Source organism: Vanessa atalanta, chromosome 16 (genome assembly GCF_905147765.1).
Source record: "Vanessa atalanta chromosome 16, ilVanAtal1.2, whole genome shotgun sequence".
Classification (NCBI taxonomy): Eukaryota; Metazoa; Arthropoda; class Insecta; order Lepidoptera; family Nymphalidae; genus Vanessa; species Vanessa atalanta.
Genome location: NC_061886.1, coordinates 3372813 through 3398550, shown reverse-complemented (window position 1 = coordinate 3398550; position 25738 = coordinate 3372813). Strand labels below are relative to the sequence as shown.

General features: G+C 31.7%; 4 protein-coding genes across 5 annotated transcripts in view; 3 read left to right on the top strand and 1 right to left on the bottom strand.

The window, feature by feature from the left end:
* Positions 1–14678, top strand: part of LOC125070148 (mitochondrial carrier protein Rim2) — a 41804-nt gene extending 27126 nt beyond the window's left edge. For both annotated transcript variants that reach the window (XM_047679878.1, XM_047679877.1), the window contains exons 4-8: positions 3199–3377; positions 8234–8346; positions 9885–10104; positions 11447–11549; positions 12702–14678. In XM_047679878.1, coding sequence (XP_047535834.1) covers positions 3199–3377; positions 8234–8346; positions 9885–10104; positions 11447–11549; positions 12702–12822 — 736 coding nt within the window. In that variant the 3' untranslated portion in view covers positions 12823–14678. The remainder of the gene's footprint in view (positions 1–3198; positions 3378–8233; positions 8347–9884; positions 10105–11446; positions 11550–12701) is intronic.
* A 6-nt stretch (positions 14679–14684) lies between these two features.
* Positions 14685–15716, bottom strand: LOC125070150 (guided entry of tail-anchored proteins factor 1-like). Its single transcript, XM_047679881.1, has 2 exons — positions 15456–15716; positions 14685–15383 (listed from the first exon to the last, which is right to left on the bottom strand). Exons 1-2 carry the CDS (start codon positions 15540–15542, stop codon positions 14961–14963), a joined length of 510 nt encoding a protein of 169 aa, XP_047535837.1. The 5' UTR covers positions 15543–15716; the 3' UTR covers positions 14685–14960.
* A 1608-nt stretch (positions 15717–17324) lies between these two features.
* On the top strand, positions 17325–20179 carry LOC125070149 (superoxide dismutase [Mn], mitochondrial). Its single transcript, XM_047679880.1, has 5 exons — positions 17325–17483; positions 18013–18191; positions 18879–19017; positions 19643–19797; positions 19889–20179. The coding sequence occupies exons 1-5, from the start codon at positions 17452–17454 to the stop codon at positions 20032–20034; spliced, it is 651 nt and encodes a 216-aa protein (XP_047535836.1). The 5' UTR covers positions 17325–17451; the 3' UTR covers positions 20035–20179.
* Positions 20180–20496: 317 nt separating this feature from the next.
* LOC125070143 (kinesin-like protein unc-104) overlaps positions 20497–25738 on the top strand; it is a 97438-nt gene continuing 92196 nt past the window's right edge. Inside the window, exon 1 of the mRNA XM_047679844.1 lies at positions 20497–20634. The gene's annotated coding sequence lies outside the window, so the exon portion shown is untranslated. The remainder of the gene's footprint in view (positions 20635–25738) is intronic.

The window sequence follows — 25738 nt, the reverse complement described above, 5'->3', positions numbered from 1 at the left end:
AAGTTGCTTGTAGTTTACAAAATTAAATATATTGTATTTTATTTTGAGTTGTTTCGATAGTTATATTTTATTTATTTATTAAATATTTTTAAATTACTCTTAAATTTCTAACTCGCTGCTTGTTAACTATTGGCTATCTGTCTCCTTTGTTGTTTGTGTTTGTTTTATTTTTTTAAACTAATTAGTTATCTATATTTATGAAATGTATTTTTTTACTTTTTGCTTAAATCACGAAACGTATCGATATGGTATCCAATCAACGCAGAGTCGAGATGGTATAAGGCTATAAAAATTTTTAATCCTTGATATTTTTCCCCTTAATTTTATGTTATTGTCTAGCGAAGTAGACGGGTAACCACTAATTATTACACTATCAACTTTCTAGCTCTGTGCTGTTGCTAAGAAATCCTCGAGAGAAAAACGTTCTTACTGGCCTGACCCAGAAATTTACCCTTGTTTATTAGTATTTTCTCAATACTTAGTATTGATGAAGTTGCAAAAAGTCTAACATCACTGAGGGTGAGTGACTTAGGAGAATTATTAGAATGATGAGTGCATTCTAATTGTATGCTTGAAGGATATCTCCGTTACTACAGTTGGGAACACTTTGACGGTATATACTTCTAATGTCTGTCATCTGACTTTGTTTTATAAATATTTATAAAAAAAATAACAATTTGTTTCAAATCTTAGTGTGTTAAATTTAAACAACCCTAATTTTGTTGTCAATATTGCTGATTTTATTACTTTTTTATAAAATTTTCCACTGCGGGTGTCATGTTACGTTTTCGTTTATATACGATTAGGTATCTATACGAGATGTAACTAGACTCCGATGCTACGAAATTAAGAACGTCATCGAAATTAGGTTCCTAGTAAGCGCAATGACGTCTTCTGTATTAATCGACGTGTCATAAATAAATTTCAGTTATTGTTTTATAAAAAAATACGCTCCAGGTTATACCAATGTTTTTCACCTCTGCTGTAATCGAGCGCCATGTCTCTCCGGAATGGACAACGTTACACCTTGCGTTTGTCTAGATCCAAGTATCTGTTAATTCGAGCAACGATTGGTCTACCTAAGTATGTAAAATTTCCAACTTTTTCCATCAGTTCGTCGCCTATAAAAAGCGGCATTTAATCTCCTGCTCCACACCTCATGTCTTTAGGCTTTCGCACATTAACTTTAGCGCAAATTCTGCTGCTTCTTTTTAAAGGTCGTCCTGTTTTTCTCCATGTCAAAGATAGTCAGCGTAGTCAAAATCATAAAGGCAGTTACTCAATATCGCGTTGAGGTACAGTATTCGAACGCAAAATGACGACAAAAAAAAACAGTATACTGAAAACATACCAATGTTGTCGAACAGAATCATATCATAGCGTAGCGTAGTTGTCGTAAGCAACTTTTGTGAGGTTGATGTTTTTCAAATTGATTCCCAAATACATTATCAAAGTCCACAAAGAGAGAATATATCTCTCTCTTTGAAATTCGGGTCCCTCATCTAGTATGATACGCACCGCGTTAATCTGGTCGGCACAAGATCCATCATTGCTGAATTTGTGTTTCAACCATCATGTACCACACATAAATTCAAGTTGTCAATATGTTATTTGACGACGAAATTGTCCCAAATCTATTGTACCAATAAATGTTAATGTTATCAATGATAATTATAGCGCATGGGCAAGAGGAACACGGATATAATTTATTTTACAATTTATTAACAGAAATATAATCGAAATTCTTTATTCGGCATATGTAATAATGTTCTCGCTAACTTCAAACTCAATGTCGAATGAATTTACAAATTACTTATCTGAGACAGATATTGTAACGATTTACGTCATTGGATGTTTATTTATATTTGGCTATCAGCGACGATTATACTTTATTGCCCTCGATGATCTTAAAATAACAGAGTATTTAAAATTTTATAATATAATAATAACGTCTGTGATATTTTAAGATCATAATTAATTACTTAACTGTATCCCTATACAGTTTTCGTGTTTCAATTCATTTGTTTGTATGTGTAGGTAAGTCTAATCTTGCAACTTAGTTCTTAGTTCAATCCAATCGCTTAGAAATTTTGTTTTTGCCTACATATATAAAAACTCGTTTTAAAAAAAGTACAGTTGTAATTGTTCCTTTGGCTTTAAATCCTTTAAAAAAAAAAAGAAGAGGGTGCACACTCCTACCATGCGGGTTGATAGCTACGCCTGTAGCAGATTTCCTTACGACACATTCAGGTTTTCTCACGATGTATTGCTGCATCGTCGAGAGATGAATCATTAACAAATTAAGAACATTTATTTGGTTCTTCCCCGGACACTTAACTAGTGCTGATTTTAAACATCATATCGATTCAAATTATCGTTTAAATATTAAAAAATTAAGACTAATAAATATAATTGTATTTAACTAATATGACGTTGTATTTTTAAATGTTGAAAAAGAGTACCTACTGACTTTCTTGCCGGTCTTTCTCGGAAGAATTTGCATTCCGAACCGGTGGTAGCTTCACTTAATATAGTTCATTAAATGACGATTCAAAAGTGCTTGTAAAAGCGTACTTGAATAAAGTATATTTTGTTTTTGAGAAAAGAAAAAGTAGTAAATAAATACATTTATTCATAATATTTACAAAATTCAATGCATCAATGATTTCAAATGCATGTTAATCTAATAAATTATGTCAACTTTAAAAACATTCTATATCACTTGTATATATTTATACCTTAAATATGATATGGAATCTAAATTAATGTTTATAATGAGATCTATATCTTTAAAATATATTGATTAAATTAACTTAACAGATGTTCACCGTGTTTTGCACCTTTTATGCGTCGGGTAATGTTATTTCGTATAACGTGGATTGTATAAGACTACGAATTTCAGATAAATGTTTATTAAAATATAATGTTCTTATTTTAAAGGTATTTTCACATATATATTTTATTTTATTTTTATACTATTTATTACTAATGCAAAAACAACTCTGTCTGTCAGTCAACAACGCTTTCATGGCCAAACCACTGAACGAATTTGATGAAATTTTGTATGAAGCAAGCTTAAACCCCAACGGAAGATTTTTTAATTTTTTTACTTTAAATATATACATTACTTTATACTAAAAAAATATATAGTTTACCTATAATGTGTAATATTCATATTAATCGGACCATTGATTTCAGGCACATCGTACAAAACGAAGGCGCCCGCGCGCTGTTCAAGGGTCTCGGGCCGAACATAGTGGGCGTGGCGCCCTCCAGAGCGATCTACTTCTGTACATACTCCCAGGCTAAAGCCATCCTCAACCAGCACCTTCCACCGGACACGCCCATCGTACATCTCTCAGCGGCCAGCGCAGCGGGTAAATAACTATTTAAACATTACTGTACACAGACGATCAAAATAACCAATACCGACGTCGAATGGACGAGACCGATACATTACACTTCCACCCTCTCCGCCGACAGTCACGAGGTTCTCGGGTTGCGATGTCTTGCCGATGTCTTACCGCCACACCTTAGATAGTGCCTTCAATATTCTGACAATGTCCTTAGCTGAAGTTCTTACTGTCCGGATAGATCCTTAAGCTTTTCGTCTCACTTAACTGTTAACCTTTTCTCGGATGAATCACTACCAGTAACCCCGAAAAGATCAGTAGGACCTACAACAATACAGATTAACCGATGTAATGAGACCAAAATTATACGTAATTTCAAAAATGCACAATATTTTAATTTAAATAAAAAGTTTTTATAAATATACAAACTATACAGAGTTATTTAAAATGATATGCTAATGTGATTGTCTGAGCGATAACAGCCACGGTGGCTAATTACAAAAGGAAACGAGCCAGCTGCGCGAGACATATTATAATTATTAAATGTTTGCACTAACACAAGTGCAGTCCCTTTTCCCTAACTTTTTTAATAAGAATTTCTTATCCTTATGATAAGAAATACGACTGAAAACATCAATTTGGTTTTTGAGGAACGCTAAAGTAAACACTGTCAATTCCAAACCCCTTTGAAGTCAAATCCACAGGGTCAGTGGTCTTATAAGCTTATTAGACCAAGGCATCAAAATAACACATACAAACACATAAAATAAATTAATATAGACGGCTTTTCGTTATGTTAGTAAGATGAATAAAACGCCACGTCGATTTATACAGTTTCGATCTTGTTTTGAAACTGCGTGTTTATATATAGGAGTAAGAAAAGATAGCTTGCCAATTTCATTATTAGGTCAATCTCAATACGCTTATGAATAAAAAATATTCGTTGCCATATACTTGAATAAAGCGGGAATGAATTTCTTTTCGCCAAGTAATATAGTGGTTGGATAAATAAAAGTCTAGTTGAATATCCGTACATTTATAAGTCCTTTATTGAAATCGATGAATTCGAACTCTACTCCAATTTGATCATCGATGTTATTTTTTATATAAAACCTTATCGAAATGCTTTTTTTTTTTTTTAAATAATAATTAAATTTATTAAAAAGCTTTTTGATACATACATTCTTTAAAACATGTTTCCTTTAATAAGTTATCGCTCGCGTTTTTGGGATTGTTCGTTATGTTTGAGGCATAAAATTAGGATACGTATAGGAAAAAAGATAAACAAACCTCAGATTTACGTATTTCATGCGATTTACTAATAACTCAGCTATATTGTGCACTATTAAGAGTTATGATTAATATATTTTTATTTATAATACAACACTATTACACTTAACTACTTATTTCCACTTTAATTTTACTTCCAAGATTCGATGATAGTTTCGTCGACGTTCAAAACGTCATTGTTTCGCAAATCCATAGTGAATATCATAGATTAATCAAGTTCTCGACCAATGATATCGCGTCAATTTGCTGTCAAATGTTGTGTATTTGGTTTTTCTCTTCTTATGGTTGGAATAGAGTATATATCCTTTCTTGGGATTTAAACTTGTTTCATTACAAATTCCATCAAATTCTGTTAAGTGGTTTAGCACAGACAGACAGACAGAGCTACTTTCGCATTTATATTATTTGTTTAGCTGTGGCTAGTATGATAATGCTTAGCACTGTAATTAACCGATACGAATCGTGCCCCATCTATTAATAAACCTTGATGGCAATATGTTAGAAATTGACACTTGGTCAATAAAAGCTGTACAAAGTTTTTACTTAATTGGATGAATGATATCATACAACATATTCTTATGTTGAACATTTAATTTTGTATTTATCGAATTTTTTATAATACATATTTTTATTTAAAATTATAAGGATTTACCATTAGGATTTTAAACGTACGTCTATGTCTAGTTATGACAAAAAAAAATACAACTGACAGAGAAAATGTAGTCACAATAGTACAAGCTTAAATAAAATATATAACTATTATAAATTCTAATCTAAATCTATAAAGATAATCTTCAAGCAGAGGCCGAGTAGATGCATCCATTCAGCGGCCATGTTGAGATAACGAAAACAAAATGGATGACCTATTTTATGGAAAATATTATGCAGTTCATATAAAATGATGTGTGTAGTTCTTTATTTTGTTTTTACATCTATTCACACAAGAAGATACGCCCACAAAAAATATTGTATTCTTATAATCTTAACAAAATATCTTAATCTGATTTGTATTTTTTTTGCTGTTTTACTTTTAGTCGTCTCACGCATTTTGTAGACACGACTCACTCATACCAATGCCCGCGAATAGTAATTTAAGGGTGGGTTGCGCGTTCATCAGTGAATTAAGACGAAAACACAACAAGCGGCCGGGTGCAAGCAGTGTTGTGGCGATCTGAATAAAGATCGGATGATCTCAGACTTGACCATTGTCAGGAGGCGCACCCCAACATGCGGCACCTCTGCAGCCTAGGTTAAGACGGACCTGAGTGCATAGATCTATCTTATATATCTACCTATAAACGTTGTTAAGGAGTGATCAGTTAAACAATGCTGCATCTTCATCTTTCGAATCTAAAATCAAGGTTGATAAAAATAGATAATTTATATTTTATAACTAAGGTCATAAGCTGTACACGATATAATCAAATATTAATTGAATACGTAGCTAATATTATTAGAAGATAATACATATCTAAATATATAACGTCTAAAATTAACTCAAATATAAATAATTTATTAAAACGGGAAGCCCGCCTGGGTCGATACAACCCACTCACCGGTTATTCGGCGAAACATTGATATTTTATTGCTGTGTTTCGGTTTGAATGATCAAGTGTTTGTAGCGGACGAAGATTATAACTTAGGTCACTTGCTTTAAAGTTCAAGTGTATGCCTCACGGCTGGGCTAAGGTCCGTTCTCCATGTCACGGTAGCATGCGTAAGCTATCCCGTAACGCCCCCCGAAAGACGGAGAGGGTACCGCTGGTTTTTAGTGGGTGTCCGGTGTACTTGGGCGAACTCGGCGTCCAGGCCACCGGGAAGTCCCAAATACCCCCCCCCACTTCCATCACAAAAAAAAGGTCCGCTCGCCACTGGAGGAGACAGTATTCACCCGAGCTGTTGCAAAGCGGTTCGGAGGATATACATGTGTCAAATTTGCTTAAACGTTTTCTCACAACGTTTGAAAATCCTTCATTGTACAGAACAAGATTAATTATATGAATCAAATTAAGCACGTGGCATCATAGCCATTATAGATACATATTTTGAGCTCAGAATTGTCAAGTGGTTAAACGTGTTCTCGTCCATAGCCTATTTCAATCGAAGATATACAACCCTCAGATTTACATATGTTCTTGATTAATACATATCTATTTAGAAAACAACACTTTTTAATTTAACTAATTTATACTTATATATCCACTTTAATTTTACTTCATAAAATCCAAAAGCAACTTCGTCGACGTTTAAATGTCAATTCGATGTTAAATGATGTTTATTTGGCTTTTGTCCTCTCGTGTTTGGAATTGACGGTGTGAGGAATAGCTTACACTTAGTACAGCGTCGACAATTATGAGAGGATTACACAAAAACTTAGGCGTATTATAATTTAATCGAACTAATAACATGAATATATTTGATATGTACTTATGTAATATAATAATCGTACCATAACGTTTTGGAAGTTTATAACGCCCGTTAAATTTTTATTGACGCGTCCGTTTCTATTTAAATATTTATTTTTTGTTATTATAAAAAAAGAAATGTAATGTTTTTCGCTCGTTTTAATACTTCTCGCTAACGAGTTGATTAATATTCATATTTGCTTGTTTTACAAATACAGTCTTTAAGTAGGCACAGTCAAACCAAGAGAATAAAATATTCAACTCGTGCGAAAATAAAATGAATGTTATTATTATGTTTATAAATGTTATTTTGGTTTGAATAACTCATCTTCTATTAGACAACCACTACAAATAAATTATTTCAAGCAAATTTATATATAAATTTTATTTTTGGGCACCTAATATTTCTTCAACGACGAGAATAGTGTTTCATATTACATACTATGAAATATTTTACTTTATGAGTAGTTTGATTAAAATAACTTTACCTCTCAGAGTAAATTTAATAAAATCACGTTAAGACGAATTTAAAAAAAACTTCCTACTGCAAAAGAAAACAAGATAAATGTATATAATTATAAAAGGTATTCGATGTATTAGTTTGTACTTATTTATTTTTGGTCGACGAGATAGTGTTTTTCTTAAAAAAAACACTTGTACACAATACATTCGTATCTCTAAATAATGTTAAAACAATTCATGCAAAGAAAATGTTGGTTGCATGTGACCCGTGCCATGAGGGATACCTCGGTGAGTCAGAATATGTCGAAGAGATTGACAAATAAAAAATATCTAGTCATATCCTTAGTTATTCCCCACATCTGATGAGATATGGGGAATAACTAAGGATATGACTAGACTGAGGGATGCCTCACAGTAAATAAATAAATATTGGACAACATCACATACATTACTCAGATCCCAATGTAAGTAGCTAAAGCACTTGTGTTATGGAAAATCAGAAGTAACGACGGTACCACAAACACCCAGACCCAAGACAACATAGAAAACTAATAAACTTTTTCTACATCGACTCGGCCGGGATCGAACTCGGGACCTCGGAGTGGCGTACCCATGAAAACTGGTGTACACACTACTCGACCACGGAGGTCGTCTAACAGTCCATGCATCCTTTTCACATTATCGATATAAATATAATTTATTAAATGTAACCATCTGTTTCAGGATTCGTATCGTGTACGATGACTAATCCGATTTGGTTCGTGAAGACTCGTTTACAACTCGACGGTCAGAACATCACAGCCTGGCAATGTATTAAAAGGATATACACTAAAACTGTAAGTAAGAATGTGATATATGTCCTTTATTCAATAATTTTGGTGATTAAACAATGATCTAAATGAAGAGTCATATTTGGAAATATTTCAAATGTGGTAAGTCATCAGGTGATATTAAATATAAACAAATAGGACGCGGTTAAAGACCGAAGTTGTTAGACATTACACGACGACAACGGTTCTTTTCTTTAACATAGTTATACTACGAACCCAACGGCTTTTATTCAGTTTAAATTTAGAATTCCTACAGAATATGACAAATCTTAGTTGTCAGGTTCAAAAATATATATAGCGAATTAAAACATTCAAGGATATTACACAACAACGACGGTCCTTTTCTTAAACTTAGTCATACTACGGTCCCAACGGCCTTTATTCAGTTTAAATTTAGAATTCCCCCAAAGAGATCATAAATATTGGTTGTCAGGTTCAAAAATATAACTCGCTGAAGCGAATTAAAACATTCAAGGATTTACGCAGAAACTTTTTAGTATTCGTATGTTGATATATAGTCTATTCCAACCACAAGAGGAAAAACCAAATAAACATGTGACATGGAGTTGATGCCATATCCTTGGTCGAGAGCTTGAATAATCTTTGATATTCATTACAGATTTGCGAAAAAATGACGTTTTGAATGGTGACAAAACTGAAAATAAACAAAAAAATTAAAGTATATAAAGTGACAGTTCTGGACTATTCCACTGAACTACTTATTAGTTCAGTGGAATAGTCCAGAACTGTCAGAAGTAGTTCAGTGGAATAGTCCAGAACTGTCAGTTTTGCACAATATAGCAGAGCTGTTAGAAAATCGCGTGGTATACGTAAATCTCGGGTTTGCTTGTCTTAATTTCCTCTTCAATTGGAATAGACTATACGTATTCTTATCTAGTAAATATATGTAACTCGGAAAGCACAGATAACTAATTCGCCATACAAGTTTCAATTAGTCTATTGTAGACGTTCTATTGCGTTGACCTTGAATTAATATTGTTAGTAAGACTCTTCATTACTTTAAATACAGAGTCAAATGGCGCTCAGCTCATTGTCAGTGTCCAGGAGTATCAGTATAATGACCAAATTATCAATAATTTGTAACCATCCGCTGGTTATACTAATAGTAGCTAGTTCCTTCTGTTCTTTATGATGAAATTGTACAGACCGATTTCGGCGGCCAATCTCAAGGGATACCAGTTAACTACGCAGGACATAGTATGGTGCTAAAGTGTGCTATAAATTCTACTCTTATAATCCGGATAGACGGCAAATCCGACATGACCGGAATGAGTTCAGGCTCTGGACTAACGGTTTTAAATGTTTTCCGAGACACGGGAGTGTACACGCTTTCAACTTCTAGAATACAGAATGTTGCTAAGAAATTGTATAGAATAAACCCAATAACTTTTTACTTAGTACTACTGTAGTGGTCTTGTCTTAAAGAAATGCTGATTATCTTATTCTTGTTAAATTAACAAAAACATAACGCTTGATTTAAAAAAACATTTCGAGGTTTTTTATGAATCTTTCCTCGCTTTCAGGGCGTAAGAGGCTTCTACAAAGGCATAACGGCGTCATATATGGGCATCAGCGAGACGGTGGTCCACTTCGTGCTGTACGAGGGCGTGAAGGCGCGCCTCATGGCCGCGCGGGCCATGGACGGCGTGCCGTCCGACCAGCGCTCGCCGCGGGACTTCATCGAGTTCATGGGAGCGGGCGCCTTCTCCAAGACCGTCGCTTCTTGCATCGCGTATCCACATGGTGAGATAACAATATATTTATCTCTCACTCACACACATACACCTATAAACTCATAAACATGCAGTGTCTCGTAGAGTAAAACGTTTAGTTTTGGTTTTCTTTTTTTTGGTGCAAATAGTAATATATATAATATGCACACATACATATAACTCATTAAAATCGAGGTTGTGCTGTTATTAATCAAATATTTAGTATAAATTTCATCAAAACTTTATATAGTTTTATCTGATATAATAAAATCTGAAAAGATAGCCAACAATTATTTAGTAATCCAAAGTGTAACGGCCAAAGGAAGGAAGAAATAAATGTGACGATGTACTCAGATTGCGTTATCTTTCTTTGCCCTTTTATCGGACGCTATCAAGTATCAGCGAAGTGGGACAAACGTAGGAATTAGAAAAATGTACAATTGAAAAAAAAACAATAAATCAAGATATAGTCGTGTTAGTGGGTCAACTTGTCAATGCAATCTCTTGAATCAAAGTGCAAGACAACAGAATATGCTATTACATGCTATATGATATAAATAAGTATATAAAAAATATATTAGACAAGACAGCCTATTACGTTACGACGGTTAGTTGGGTTAGTGTTGAATCCCAGGCAAACATTACTGAATTTTCATGTGCTTGATTTACGTTTACTGCATCTGCATCTGTTAATATATCTTAAATTATACCACATGCGTATCAACGACCCCGCTTTGGCGCAAAGTGGTAGATTAAGTTCGAAGCCTTCTACTCAAAGGGAACATCTTTCCTTTTTTAGCCCAACAGTGAGATATTTACAGGCTGTTAAATCTAAATTGTACCATATATTGACGAAGCTTAGGTAGGGTGTCAATTCAGCGTCTAGATATATAGTCGTCTCGTATGTGCTCTCCCATCGGAATATGAGAGTAAGGGAATAGAGATGTTCTTGTGCGCACCCTTATGCCTCTAATATGCCTTGCACACTTGACTAGTCTCCTCGGGTGTCATCTTATATCTTATAATCGTAAATAATATTATAAATCCGAAAGTAAGTTTATTTATTCGTTTGTTCCGCTGTCACGTCTTAACTACTCAACCAAACATCATGGAATTTTGCATACACGTTGTCAGGGATACAGAAATGACATAGGCCCCTCTCCTCAAACTCAGATCAAGCTGCGGTCGAAACTAGTTTCTCATGACTGCTAGAGGTATTATGATATGTTAAATATAAATGTAAGCTCATAATAATAAGTGTTGATCAATATTTGTGATGACGACTTTTAACACAAAATGTATCAGTCATAAGAATATATTGCTTTTATGATATTCCTTACGGTATTGATAAATTAAAAATACATTTTCCACAGAGGTAGCGAGGACACGGTTGAGGGAAGAAGGCGACAAGTATCGCAAATTTTGGCAGACACTTCATACGGTTTGGATGGAGGAAGGCTATCGTGGAGTTTATAGGTAATACTTTACTTTACTATTAATAACTATTATGTATGTCTGAGGCAATAGAAATGACATGTACGAGTCTCAGAAAAAAGGGAAAACAATGGGATTTATTAGTTCCAATAAAACTGCCAGACTACAGAGAAGGGCCGACACGATTTACACCTCAAGTAAATGTAGGGTCCTTCGTGACCTTAAGTAGATGACGCAAAACACAAAAAAGAGCTGTCCAGTGAGACGGTTGCGTCTATTTATAATACTTACAGTTGTTTAAGTATTATAAATAGACGAAACCGTCTGAATATATTTATTATTACATTGATATTTTTGATAGAATCAGTGATTATCATTTTATAAACATGAGAAGTAAGGAAGTAAGCTTATATCAGCAAGTAACTGACTTGAAATCAACTTCAAAAGACTTTCAGGCAGGACCTACATCTTTCTGATGATCTTCTTTTCTTCACACGGCCCTATATAAATTTTATTTTATTTGATTGAAATAAAACTTTGTATTTCGAATATTGGAAAACAGTAACCGCTGAGTTGTTTGCCAGTTTTATTCGGTGGGATCTACATTCCGAACCGGTAGCCTTCACTTTTTTAATACAATTCTGTTAAATGACGATTCTAAACTGCTTATAAAAGCCAATTTGTATAAAGTATATTTTGATTTGACGCAGCGGTTCCGCTTTGGCTTAACAGATTGGATTAAAATTTTCAGCTATATTTATGCTTTTAAATGTGCTCATAATTATTTCAGAGCCATACTTTATTTTAATCGTATAAAATTAATAATTAGATACTTATATGATATTCCAATCTTAATGTCTACAAAATTATGATAAATGCATAAAAACTTTGATTTTAAATTGTATCTTTTTTCATATTCTTGATTACCATGATACTTAATTATTGTGTCTATAATTATTATGGATTTTGTTTCCTTGAAGGTATTTCGTAAACACCGTGACAGCTATGATCGATAGTATACGAAGAGATAGTCTATTTCTGAGATAAATCGTCTCTGACTGATAAACACTGTCGTACTAAACTACTCATAAAGGTTACATCAATGTCATTTATATGTCAATTACAACACGTTGTAGTATATTTCCTATAATTAATAATATTATGTTATAAATATTTTCAATTTTCTTTGTCCAGGGGCCTCGGAACACAGCTTGTCCGTCAGATACCGAACACAGCCATAATGATGTCCACGTACGAAGCTGTCGTTTACCTCCTCACGACACACTTCAATAATTCCTTCTATGAGAACACTTAGTCAGAGAGCAGAAAAGAACCTGTGATTCCCGTAGAGAGCTCCGGGCTCGACTGTTAGACAATTGGCATTGGGACGGCTCGTTGACCTAAATTATTTCTAGATCAACCGTGTCCCACTTAACTTGTGGTATTAGGTCATACTCCCAAAAATAGATCTTTCGTGTAAGAAAACGTTTGACGAAAACCGATACTTAAATAATAGTAATGTTGTGGTTGTTATATTCCTTTTTCGTTTCGTTCGTTTTGGGATATGATTTCAATTGATCCAAAATCGTTTCGAAAAGGTTAAGTATGTTTTGAAGATTGAAATCCATCGATTTACTAATATTGGTAATTCCAATGAAAAATTTATGGATTTTATGTAAACAGAACCACATAAAGTTATATTTATAAGGGAGTTTGTAGATCAAGAAGTAGATTACTATATTTGTGTCTTATCGAACAGTCTTCTATGTCCATATATATCAATATTGGTATTATTAGTCAGTGAACGAGTCAATATTGTTTTATTTCAAATATTATAAGCAGTTTTCATAAGTAAGCCATGGTCATTTTTTGAACCAGTTATAAGTGTGTGCTAAGTCGAAAGTAGTGGATCAATAAATAAAGACATTTAAGGTATGTTTCCACTGAACTAGTTGGCAATATCTGTGTTTGAAATACCTTATTAATTCTTTGATTTCCATTTAACTCCTCAGCTAAAAAAAAGGTCGTCAATACCGAGTCGGTAATAGTCGTTTTTGAACCGAGCAAGTATAAGCATAGACTTATTCGGTATCTACAACACGCGCTAAAAAGAGACCTGATTCTGGACATTTATGGGGAATTCCCGTCGTCAACTTCAACAGAAACTTTTGACATACAGAACTGTATTGCCTTCACAAATATTGCCGATTCGTTTGGGACTCGGCTTTGAATAATGCAACACGAAAAATTTACTATACTGTTGTTTATTTTAATGTGCTTACATTATAATTCTACATACAAAAGTCAACAATTATTAGATGTTAAATTGTTAACTAAGTGTTGTGTTTCAGTGTAAGAATTTATAATTTAAAAAAAAAAGAAAATTGAAAGCCTCTATTTTAATACTATTTGATGTTATTTGTTTTTCAAGTAAAGAAGTTTATTTTATCATTTCACGTGAACATACTTAAATGTATGGGGAAATAGAGTACTGGTTACGAGCCTACAATAATGTATTGCAGCTGTTTTTCTTAAATAATTTCAACTCTATTGCTTTAAACAGCAATATTTATTTCACTTGAATTGTTATGTAACATTATAATTATTATGTAAAATTCTATTAACTTTATGCCATGTGATAATTTAATGCAAATTTGATTTAAATTAGACGAATGGTTTAATATAGTATTCTGTTTTAGGACTACATCCACATTATGACTGTTAAACAACATTTTCTTTATTGAAATTTAAGGCTTTGTAAATTCAAGTACCCATACTTAACTAAAACCCAAGATTTGTAGTCATAATTGATTTTATGAATATCCGTTAAATATTCTTCAGCAGTTAGCACAGAATTAGTAAGTTGTGAGCTGTGATATAGCACATTGTAAATATTAGTTACTTTGATATTTTTATTACATAGAGCTCTTTGCAAGGTTTGAAATACATTTTGTCATGAAGGCTTTCCTTATCGATCTAGCTGTAAGTTTTTTTTAATCAGCAAATCAGGATATAAAAATATTATGTAGATTTAATGTTGATTCTTGTTAACTTAGGAACTGGTAAGTAAACTTCTGATTGTATATTTGTTACTGGAAAGATTTTGGACGTATGTCAGACTGAGTATAAGATACTATTAAATTTGTTTATTGATTAAATGATTAAAAAATACCATTGTTTCTGTTTAACCACCCTTATTTATTCTGAATTGAACAATTACCATAACCATTATATGACCTGGTGCTGAGAGCCAAATTACATTTTTGAGTCATCCACCAAATTGTTAAAAAAATATTTATTATTTTGCTAAAATGCTTTAGGTTAACTTAAGAAGGCTTACTGTATATTAAAGTTATCAATATTAAGCTATAGAGAACCAGACCACAGCAATAATCAAATATAATAATAAATTACCATTACACAAAGTCAACACATATTTATTCATTAGTATTATCATGATAAAATTGGTTTAAGTAATGATCTAATTGACACATTTGAAATTAAAACCCATACATGAGTTGAGATTGCATTTGGCATATCGCTGGGATATCTAAGCATCGTAGTGAGAGGAAAAAGATCCCCATCCAAGGTCACAATTGGTTCACGTCTAAACCAAATAACTGATATAATTATAACCAGTGCTATCACCACTTGGAGAATGATGTTTATTGATCCCTTTATAGCCAAACTCTTGCTTAATCGCGATTGTGAGTTCTCTTTTAATTCGACATCGAGTTTATTTATTTTTCGCTGCAGTTTCGAGTATGCAGCAAATTCATCTTTCATTGATATACTTTGTTGTTCTGCTTTGAGTTTCTTTAAATCGTTTAGAATTACACGTTCCTCGCTAGACGGCCTCGAAAAGCAAGCTGCTATCTGTAGAAAAATAATTATTAAGAACATATACTATTATTAATCATTGACTTTAAGAGCAAAATAATTTCTCACCGGTTTCACTAAAATTGGAACTATAGCACTTAAAGTGCATAGAATAACGAAATATATTAGAAGAAATCCGTTTACAATTTCCAACATGGTGAATGAAATATAGCGTCCGTTTGTTTATTATAAAGACAAGACCAAATTTCGTATACAGTACATAATCTTTTTTTCCTTTGAAATAATTAGGATATTTGGTTATTTTGTTTCAAGTATTCTATACAGTTCGTCTTTTCGCTCTGGATGTTATTCTTGTCAGTCACATGTCAGTGTCAATATATCAATTGTCATTGGTTGATTTCATGTTTTGTTACAATGGCCTATGTGCTTCAGTGTTTACATTTAATGTGTCAAAAGTGAAGTATTTTATAAAGTTGTCTTTCAACCGAACATTTTAAAAATACTACTATAGGACTTGTCTGCTCTAGCGAAAACTTATCTAGGATATATCTTATCCTGAAACTCTGTTTGAAAAGTTTCATCTAAATCTAAAGTTAGATTTTATGCATCTCTACAACCAAATATTCCAAGGCAACCTTGGTTTTCTTTTACTCGTTTGATCACCACAACTATCTGCCGCCTACGCCTTGGACTTGCTAGTACTCCTATTCATCTGTGTAAGATTAAGCTTATAGATCACTTTGTGTAAATGTGGCATATCTGTTCTCCTGCCCCAAACTCATCTTATATACTCCCCTTTCCCTCCTAAAGTTCCTCGTTCTATTAATATTTAATGTTTGTTAATATTTGTGTGTTTGTGTGACTAATTTGTAAATTTTTATGTAAATATATTGAACGTAATAAGATGTATCTGTAAATAATTTTGTAATTGTTCTTATGTTATTTCAAGGCAATAGGATAACCTATTGCATTGACAATGCGAAAAATAAAGTGTGTAAAAATTATTGCAATCAGTATATACTATGAGTTTATTAATTGTTATTTATTAACGAATGTTGATAATAATAATTAATTTATTCAAAAATCCATAGATAAAAATGCATTTTTACACGTTTGTCACGTGACACAAAATGCTTCTGATTGGTCGGGTTTATGATGACGTCACTTGCTTGTTAACCTCGTTTGTCTACTGTATGTGGATTTTATGTGCCACAGACGTCACCAACCCCATTGCAGCGCCATACTGTCAAAGTAGCGTTTTCACGCGCTATTTAAATATGGAATTTTTAATTAGATATTTTTCATCAAATATGTACTAAAATTAAAAAATAAAACAACTTTTACTGCGTTCATTATCCTCTATTAAATAATATAAATTGGATTTTAAAAACCAGTCAATTAGCCTATTATTTCTTATTGTGTTGTTTTAGGTTATAAATTTAGAACCAGTCTACTACTATTATACCTTCTAAATTAAATTGAGCCTGTAATCTTGACCGTACCGATCAATCGCCATCGTGTCTTCTCCATCGCACGTGTCATTGGCGAAATAATTTGTGGCTTTTAAAATATATTTTTTTATACTTAGTTGGTTACAACTTGTTGTTGGGATAGATGATTTTTTACATTTTTTATTGGCAATTTCAACTGTTTGTTAACATTAACTCGACGATTAACTCTTCTTAATCGTTCGATCAAATTTTTATTTATGTTACGAAAACCTTTAATTAGGTTTTAAAACTTATGTAATATTACTAATACTACACACATTGAAATTATATGTATGTTTTAAGAATAAGTTTTTTTAAATTGTTGAAGTTATTAAAATACTATCGAACACTTTCGAGGTTTTATATAACTTAATATAATATTTGAAAATGACACATTAATAATATAAAATTATATATGGAAACCACTAGCAACATTCAATATAAACTTCAAGCTTGATTTTTCAGTGATGTAACTTTACATTTAACTGTCAATTTGTAAGCGATATTGAATAGATTGCATAATTGTTCATTTCTTTTACTAAACATTTACGTAGAGAATTTGCCGGTTGTTGGCAGCTACTAATCCGAGTAGATATTTACGTACGACTATTAAAATGTTCGTCACACGCAGGGCTGGCACTTTAATGTAATTATATTTTTTATATTAATCTATTGTAACTATTATATCTTATTTTAATTGTATCATTATATTATTTAATTACATATAAGAGATAATATATAAAAATTGTAAAAAATACATATCATAAAGCTATTTCATGTAGTTTGTACACTTATAAGTTTGTATTTAATATATTTTATTACTGTCCTATGAAATTATTGATTCAATTATTATAACCAAATGTATTTTTATATATTGGCCTCTATATCTTTATGTATTTTTTTTATTATAATGCTTACATACTTATTTATAAGGTTTTACAAGAAATGTTTAAAAAAAGAGAAGAAATTATTATTTTCGTATTATAAGCTATTAGTATTCTGATTGTAATAATTATGCAATTTTTTTATGTATAAAAACAAATATAATTTTATTTTTAGCCGAACAATTAATTGCTTTCAAAATAAAACATGGGCACTTATTTTATGAAGATAGTTATATATATTGTTTTTGCATTACAATACTTTTTGTCCAAAATCTATGAATTATTTTACAGTTGGAGTGTAGGTGCAACTCGTCAAAAGCACTCTCTACCAGAACTTCCTTATGAATACAGTGCTTTGGAACCCGTGATCAGCCGTGAGATAATGAGCCTTCATCACAGCAAACATCACGCTACATATGTGAATAATTTAAACGCAGCAGAGGAGAAACTCGCTCAGGCTCAGTCTAAAGGTTATAGATAATAATTCACCTTTAGTTTTGATAATTTTAATTTTGTTTATAAATTTTGTCTAAAGATAAAAAGAAAGTTAAACGAATATTCATTAAGATATCAGCAAGGTGAACTAAATTTACAAATGATCTTTCAAATTGGAAACAGGTTTTTTAACATTATGGAATTCTTATAAACACTATAGACTTTTATTTATTATTATAACATTGATTTGAGTTTTTAACATATTTTAATTTTTAAATAATCTATTTTGGAAGTATATCTGATGCAACCTTAACTTTTAACAGCAGCAGATACGAACACAACACTATCTTTACTGAGTGCTATAAGGTTTAATGGTGGTGGACATGTAAATCATTCTATATTTTGGTGTAACTTGTCTCCCTGTAAAACTAAGCCTTCATGCCCCTTGTCTCGAGCAGTTGAGCAGTAAATTATTTTTTATTATTTTTGGTATATATTTAGGCTTTAGTTCAATTGTTTTAAAGTATTTGATGAAGATGATTGTTAGTATCAGTAATCTATATTCAGAAGTATTTATTCATTTTAGGTATATTGTAAAGTATATAGAATTATTTACTGATAGAGTTCTTAAAAATAATGTTATTTAAATAAATAGACATAGATATTTCAAGATATAAAAGCAAATGTGTAGAACAATATTTATAATCCATGTTTGACTTCAGGTGATATTCAGACAGTCATCAACTTAGCCCCAGCTCTTAAGTTCAATGGTGGTGGTCACATCAACCACACCATTTTCTGGCAGAATCTTTCACCTAAAGGAAGTAAACCCTCTGATGTTCTCAACAAAGCTATTGAAAAGTAAATATCTGTGTATATTGATTTTGTCTCTTCTGTAACAAACTATAAATGTAACTGTGTTTTGTTCCATTTTAATGGTCAGGATCATTCAACTATGATTTCAGTCAATTAATTTTTTTTATAAGATTTGTCCTTTTTAAATCTTTTTTCCTTTTCTGTTTAAATCTATTTGTTATATTTCTTGAAAAAAAAATTATTATTTGCAGAATTTATAGATAAATTTTGTACATTTTATGCTGTAAAGTATGTTGTAGATATTGTTGTGTAAAATATTTCGATTACCTGAGAAAAATACGTTCATGTGGATTTTTATCAATTTTAAATTTAATTAATTTTGTTTTTTTAAACTAGTACCTGATTATTAGTTGCATTCTTGTTATAAGTTTACTAGTTATTAGAACTTTTCAGACTATTGGCCATAAGAGTATTTGTTGATTAATTTAGTCTTTATTTAAATTAAATTAAATTCTTTTTTTTTTAATTATTTTCCAATCATGACGAATTCCTTTATTATAGAATCTAATTATACCAATATTATAACCATATATATATTGTTAATGTAGTTGACTGAATGTAATAAAATTTATAATATAGAAATTCGCTTAAATAATTGTTACTATTTCAGAGACTTTGGATCCTGGGATAACATGAAAAATCAATTAGCAGCAGCTTCTGTGGGCGTACAGGGTTCAGGATGGGGCTGGCTTGGTTACAATAAGCTGATGAAGAAACTGCAAATTGCCACATGTCCGAACCAAGATCCTTTGGAAGCAACTACAGGTAATGTTTTATTAATAATAACATCATTTATTGATTGTTTCCATAAATTTGTTAAAAGTAATGTGAATTTAAAATTTTGTTATTTTTTCAGGAATTGTACCACTTTTCGGCATTGATGTTTGGGAACATGCTTATTACTTACAATACAAGAATGTCAGAGCCGATTATGTTAAAGCAATATTTGATGTCGCCAACTGGCAAGATGTTTCAGCGAGATACGAAAAAGCTCTTAAGTAAATGCGCTTATTAAAATTCGCATTTTTTAATCTCTTAGTTGCGTGGGCTTAAAAAGCAATATTTAATAATCGCAATTACAATTTAGTCATTAGACTGTACCTTGTGATGCATTCATAAGTTTAAAAATATATATAATAAACTTCGATACTGAATTTTATTGTTCTTTGTTCAAATTAAAATACAAATATTCCTTTATATACTTTTCTCTATTACTACAGAAATCGATTACTATAGAAGTATACTACTGAAATAAATCTAACCTAAATTATACAACAATCAAAACAAAAATAAGTTGTAAAGAGCATATTCAATAAAAACAGCTTAAATTAACTTAATATATAAAGTTAAATTACATGTAATTTAGAGAATTTTGTTATTCACATGTTAATAACTGAGTATTAATAAAAAAAAAGTGAAACGGAACGTAGAAACGTCAGTGGATGAATCTGTCAAATCATTTGTGATGAATTGTCAGACAGTTTTTATTGTGTTGCGGTTGTTTTCGGGAAATAAATAAATTATCCACTTTATTGTAATTAAATATACCCAGATTCTATACAACTGTGTCTTAGAAGAATTGCTCTCGGAGTTTATGATTTGGTAAGTTAACATTTTAATTGATTTTAAAAGGAAAACTCAGGTACGTCTATGCCACTGTTATTGATTTTTCAGGGGTAATAGGTGTTAAGACTATTAACGGGAGTGAAAGTTCACATTATCATCTGAATAAAATCCCTATAAAGCCTTTCCATAAGATAAGTCTGTGTTTTGTCTGGAATATATTTTAATAGGTTTTCATCAGATTAAAAAAAATACAAATGAAATCATGTATATTTTTATTGAGTTACCTTTGTTCTCGAAGGTTGAAATTTAATAGAATTTTACTTACGAAATTATTTTTGAAACATAAGCAATTATATCAATTTATAAATATTTTTTTTCCACTCACCCTGGAATTGATAAATAAATAATAAAATAAATATATTGAAAAGTTCTATCTTTATATTGCCTACAACAATACTACTAAAATATCAAAATATTCCAGACCTGCCTTAATGTTAAAGTTGATGTAGTAATTTAAGTTAATGGGTGGGGTGATTCAGACTTGTAAATGTGTTTATGTGGGGTTCGGGAAGGATATGAAATTAGGTAAAACTGTAAACACAAACCTTTTTAGTTTAAAACAAGCTTCAGTCAGCAATTACTTGTAATAGAAATAATTTTGGTACTTATTTTATTCTTAGTAAAACTTCCTTTGACATAGTTATAAAAAAAAAAATTATAGATATTTTTTCACACTCAAATACTTTTTAAATGTGTAGTATAATCGGAAATGGATTAATAATATAGAAATGTTTCATATTGTTTCTGTCATCAATATATGAATATGAATATAAGTAGATATTTATAGTGCATTTGACATTTAAACCTTTCTTATAATACAAGGCCTACCTCAAAGTGGTATATTGCATGGGCAATTATGGGGAATTTTCTAGTACAAGTTTGCAGATAGGCAGTATATAGGGTGGCCATGATTATTATTAAAAATAATAACAACTATAATTAATCTATATAAGAAAAGTAACTCAAATATAATTGTTATTGAACTAAATAAATACAAAAGCAGTATTTAAAAGTAAAAAAAGTGAACCTCAAGTGTTATTTTAATAACAAGCTATTTCTCAATGTTGTTTTAACTTCCAATGTTTGTGGTAAACATTGAATGTTATTCGAATGCAAGAATGTGTTTGCACCAATTATGCCCGACATGAATGTTTTGGGCCTACCCCAAAATGTAACATAAATGCATGCAATTTTGGACGATATGTGTCAGGTGTGGGGATAGGTCCGGTTTTTGTTTTAGGGTGGCCATTAGCTGTTGATGAGAAAGACTTCTTTATAGATAATTAGTTGTTTGTTTTTTATAATTCTATATGATTTTATGTGGTTTTTGGGAGTTTTTAAAAAATATCTTGTTTGCTTAAGTTCTGAAGGTATTTTTTATTAAAGCCATTTTTATTATGGTAACTAATTTACTAAGTAGTCAACTTTGCTTAAGGGTTTTGTTAGAAATACATCAATTATATTAACTATGCAATCTAAATAAATATATTAATTGCAATTAATTTAAATGAGGAATAACTATTTGAAGTCTAAGGGGAACTCCGAGTGAAAGCTACTGTAACAATATTTTTAGGGTTAGTTTTAAATCAAACTAATGACATTCTTATTTCTAGACAATCTGTTTATCATTGGGCAATTGAGTTACTAAATAAAAGGTGCAGCCGTCGAGTTTATTAATTTGTTATCCATGAAATTGTAGATCTAGTGTTACTCTACTGCGATGTGTTATCGAGCGCGGCGCCGCACGCGATGCCATCGTCGGTGAATGCACTCAAAGGGGGCTCATCTATAATAAATTCAGATCCTGAAACTACTTACGTTGATACGTCATAGAAAGGCTTCGATTACTAATTTGTTAACCATGAGGCGATCATAGTGTATAAGATATTATATTGTTGTTTAAGTTAGATATAGATACCTAATTCAATGGAAAATTCATCATGACATTTGCTTTTTTGAATTTATGAGAAATCCTTGTTTTTTTTTAATTAGTGGCGATCGTTTGGAACAGCAACTTGCAAAGAGTCTTTATATATCGTCATAGATCTTTTAAGAATAAAAATAAAACATGGTGGCGGCAAACATTCGACGCACTTTACTTGTTTTGGCCATGTTTTAAAATGATATTAATGACAAGGGAGCTTCTTATAATTATGATTGTAGATATAAAAAAGCTTAAGTGATTTGCTTCCATATTTCTAAGGACTTTGATTGATCATTTCTGTATATAATGAAACAGTCATTGACCTGCAGCTAAGAGACGGGAACGTTGTTTATCGTCTGTGAAAACGACATCAAAGTTAACATTAGGCCAATGAACTTCAAAATAAGATGGGAAGATTTTATTAACGTTAATACGGGATCACGAGAAGACTGAGCGATATAAAATTGTTGTTAAACCATTACAATACGCACGTCTTTTACGATATTACTGGTTTACCATGTTTCGAATTTCTGGTTTTCATTTAATATCCGATTTTGTTTTAATTGTGCGAACATTATTATGGTTTATATTGAATGATATAGGTAGGCGAACGTTGACCCTATGGTAAGTGTTCAATACCGCCCATAGACATTGGCTGTAGGACATCACCAATGCGCCACCACCCGTGGGAACTAAGACATTATGACTTCAAACCGGAACTCAACAAATTACAATCCCAGGTATTGCAGTTATACGGTGGAATATTTGATGACTGGGTGGTACTTATAAGACGGGCTTGCCTACTTGATAGACGTAGTACATACTGTTTGTTTTCTCACCTTAAAGTTGCCTTGTTTTAAACTGTATATGGACAAACAAACAAAGAATCACTTCAAATTAGAAATCTGTCAACAATGTATCATTGTCAACAGACTCCCTGTCCAAATAACAGAAACAAAATAGTTAAACAATAACTATGTGTCATATATGTATACACGGCTGTGCGATTCTGTAAGAATTCACTTCGTATCTCACACGTGAAAGGTTGACGATCGAATTACGGTGATAACCGTTTTGATTCGTGTATCCTATATTTTTTATTAATAATAAAGTCAATGTCACATATCACTATCTGACATTTCACGCTCGTGGTCTGCGGTGAGTTTCGAGTTTCTTCTTACGGAATACCTCTGCAAGTCAGGGAAATAATTATATTTGCGAGTAAATCCAATCATATTTATTTGTAGATGTTTTTTCGTAAATTCCTGGTAACATATTAGACGATACATTTGTGTTGGTATTTGTTAACTAATGATAATATTTTTTTAAATTTTATATTTAAAAGTTCCGTCTCGTTCTCCTTTCTTGTAAATAATAATATAAACAATTAAAGATATTATATAATCGTTCTTCCATTATAATGCTTTCAAACAGTATTTGTACATATAAAAAACAACGTCCAGACCATTTTTATTTTTTTATTAATCGTCTTGTGAATACACCATTTGATGGTAAGTGGTCACCTCCGCCAACAAAAATCAGCACTATAAGAAATATTAACCATTCCATACATCTTTAAACGAGTCACTAACTTGACTATTAAGCTAACCTACCACGACGGCTCATCTTGTACAAAGACCTGCAACCAAGTAACTAAATGACATAACCCGAACTTTGATACCTTATTGTATTGTAGACGAACGATTTTGTGAGAAAGTATTTCGTTGACACTTTTTTTTCATGTATTTTCACGGATTACTTAAAATGTATTCTATTGAGGTACTTCATTTTTTTTAAAGATACTACGGTGTAAAAGGTGATGCAAAAGTGTCTGAAGTCGGTGCCAAATGAATAGAAAAATCTTATTCTTAGCAAAATCTCGTAGTAATATAAACAACTTTATTTATTATGATCGGATACAATAACGCATATAATTGTAAACAAAAAAAAAAAAATATAATGGCGATGATAGCTTGCGAATGTCTTATCCAGTATAGGTCTATTCACTTATAGGGCCACGCCCCATTAAATTATCGTTTTAATAAAATAAACTCAACAAATACAATCACAGGCACAAGGGACATAACATCTTAGTTCCCAAGGTTGGTGGCGCATAGGTTTTGTAAGGAATGGTTAATATTTCCAAAATCATAATGAGACTCACGCCATCTTACGGAAACTATGTGTTACGGTTATTGCACCAAGTAAGCTTCAGGACACTTATTACGCACTTAATTATTTTTTTCAATTTTCGCATAAGTGACGGTCTCACACCGGGCGGGGTTGCGATATGTAAATCAGAATATTCTGTATTCAAGTAGGTAATTTTGTATCATCATGTTGTTAGTGTTGAATTTAATGTAAATCTATCGCAGATTCTATCGAGAAGAACCGACAAGAAAATCAATAGTTTCTATCTTCCACCATTGTAATGTACGGAGTATGTCAATAAAGTATAATTAAATTTACATATATATATCCCGTCTAGATCTCAATAAATACTAAGTTCACGCTTTTTTGTCATAATTGTAATCTTGTGTTTTATTTTTTATCATCAATTATGTCTTATGTATCAATGTTTTTTTGACATGACCTTTAAATTTTTTGCTAGGCCAAGTTACTAATAACTAAGGAAACAAGATCAAAATCATCTCCTTGAACAGATTGATTTGCTCAGCTGTGAGTTATTATAAACGGTATAGATTTGATTAGTTGAAAACGACAATCATGACGTTTTGAACTAATCAAATCACATTAAAGCGTATGGAACCATCACCATCTTTACCACAGGGCACACGGGGCACGTGCCCAGGGCCCCTATCCGGAGAGGAGCCCGATGAACCAACAACTTCTTTCACACGTTTGTTCTCATGTTGTATATTTTTGAAAGTGATATATTTGTAAGAAATAACTAACATATTTATCAAAAAAGGTTATAAAATAGCCATGAGATTGTACATACAATCAATCAGATTTCTCCGAATATACGAAAATTACCGCACCGTTGAAACTATACTTAATGCCTGGCCATAAACAAATTATTAGTACATGGTAGTAAATGTCTACCAAAAGGGCCCCAATTTCATGGGTGCCCAAGGGGCCCAGCATAGCCTGAGACGGCTTTGTATGGATTTTTATACCAAATATATTTCGAGC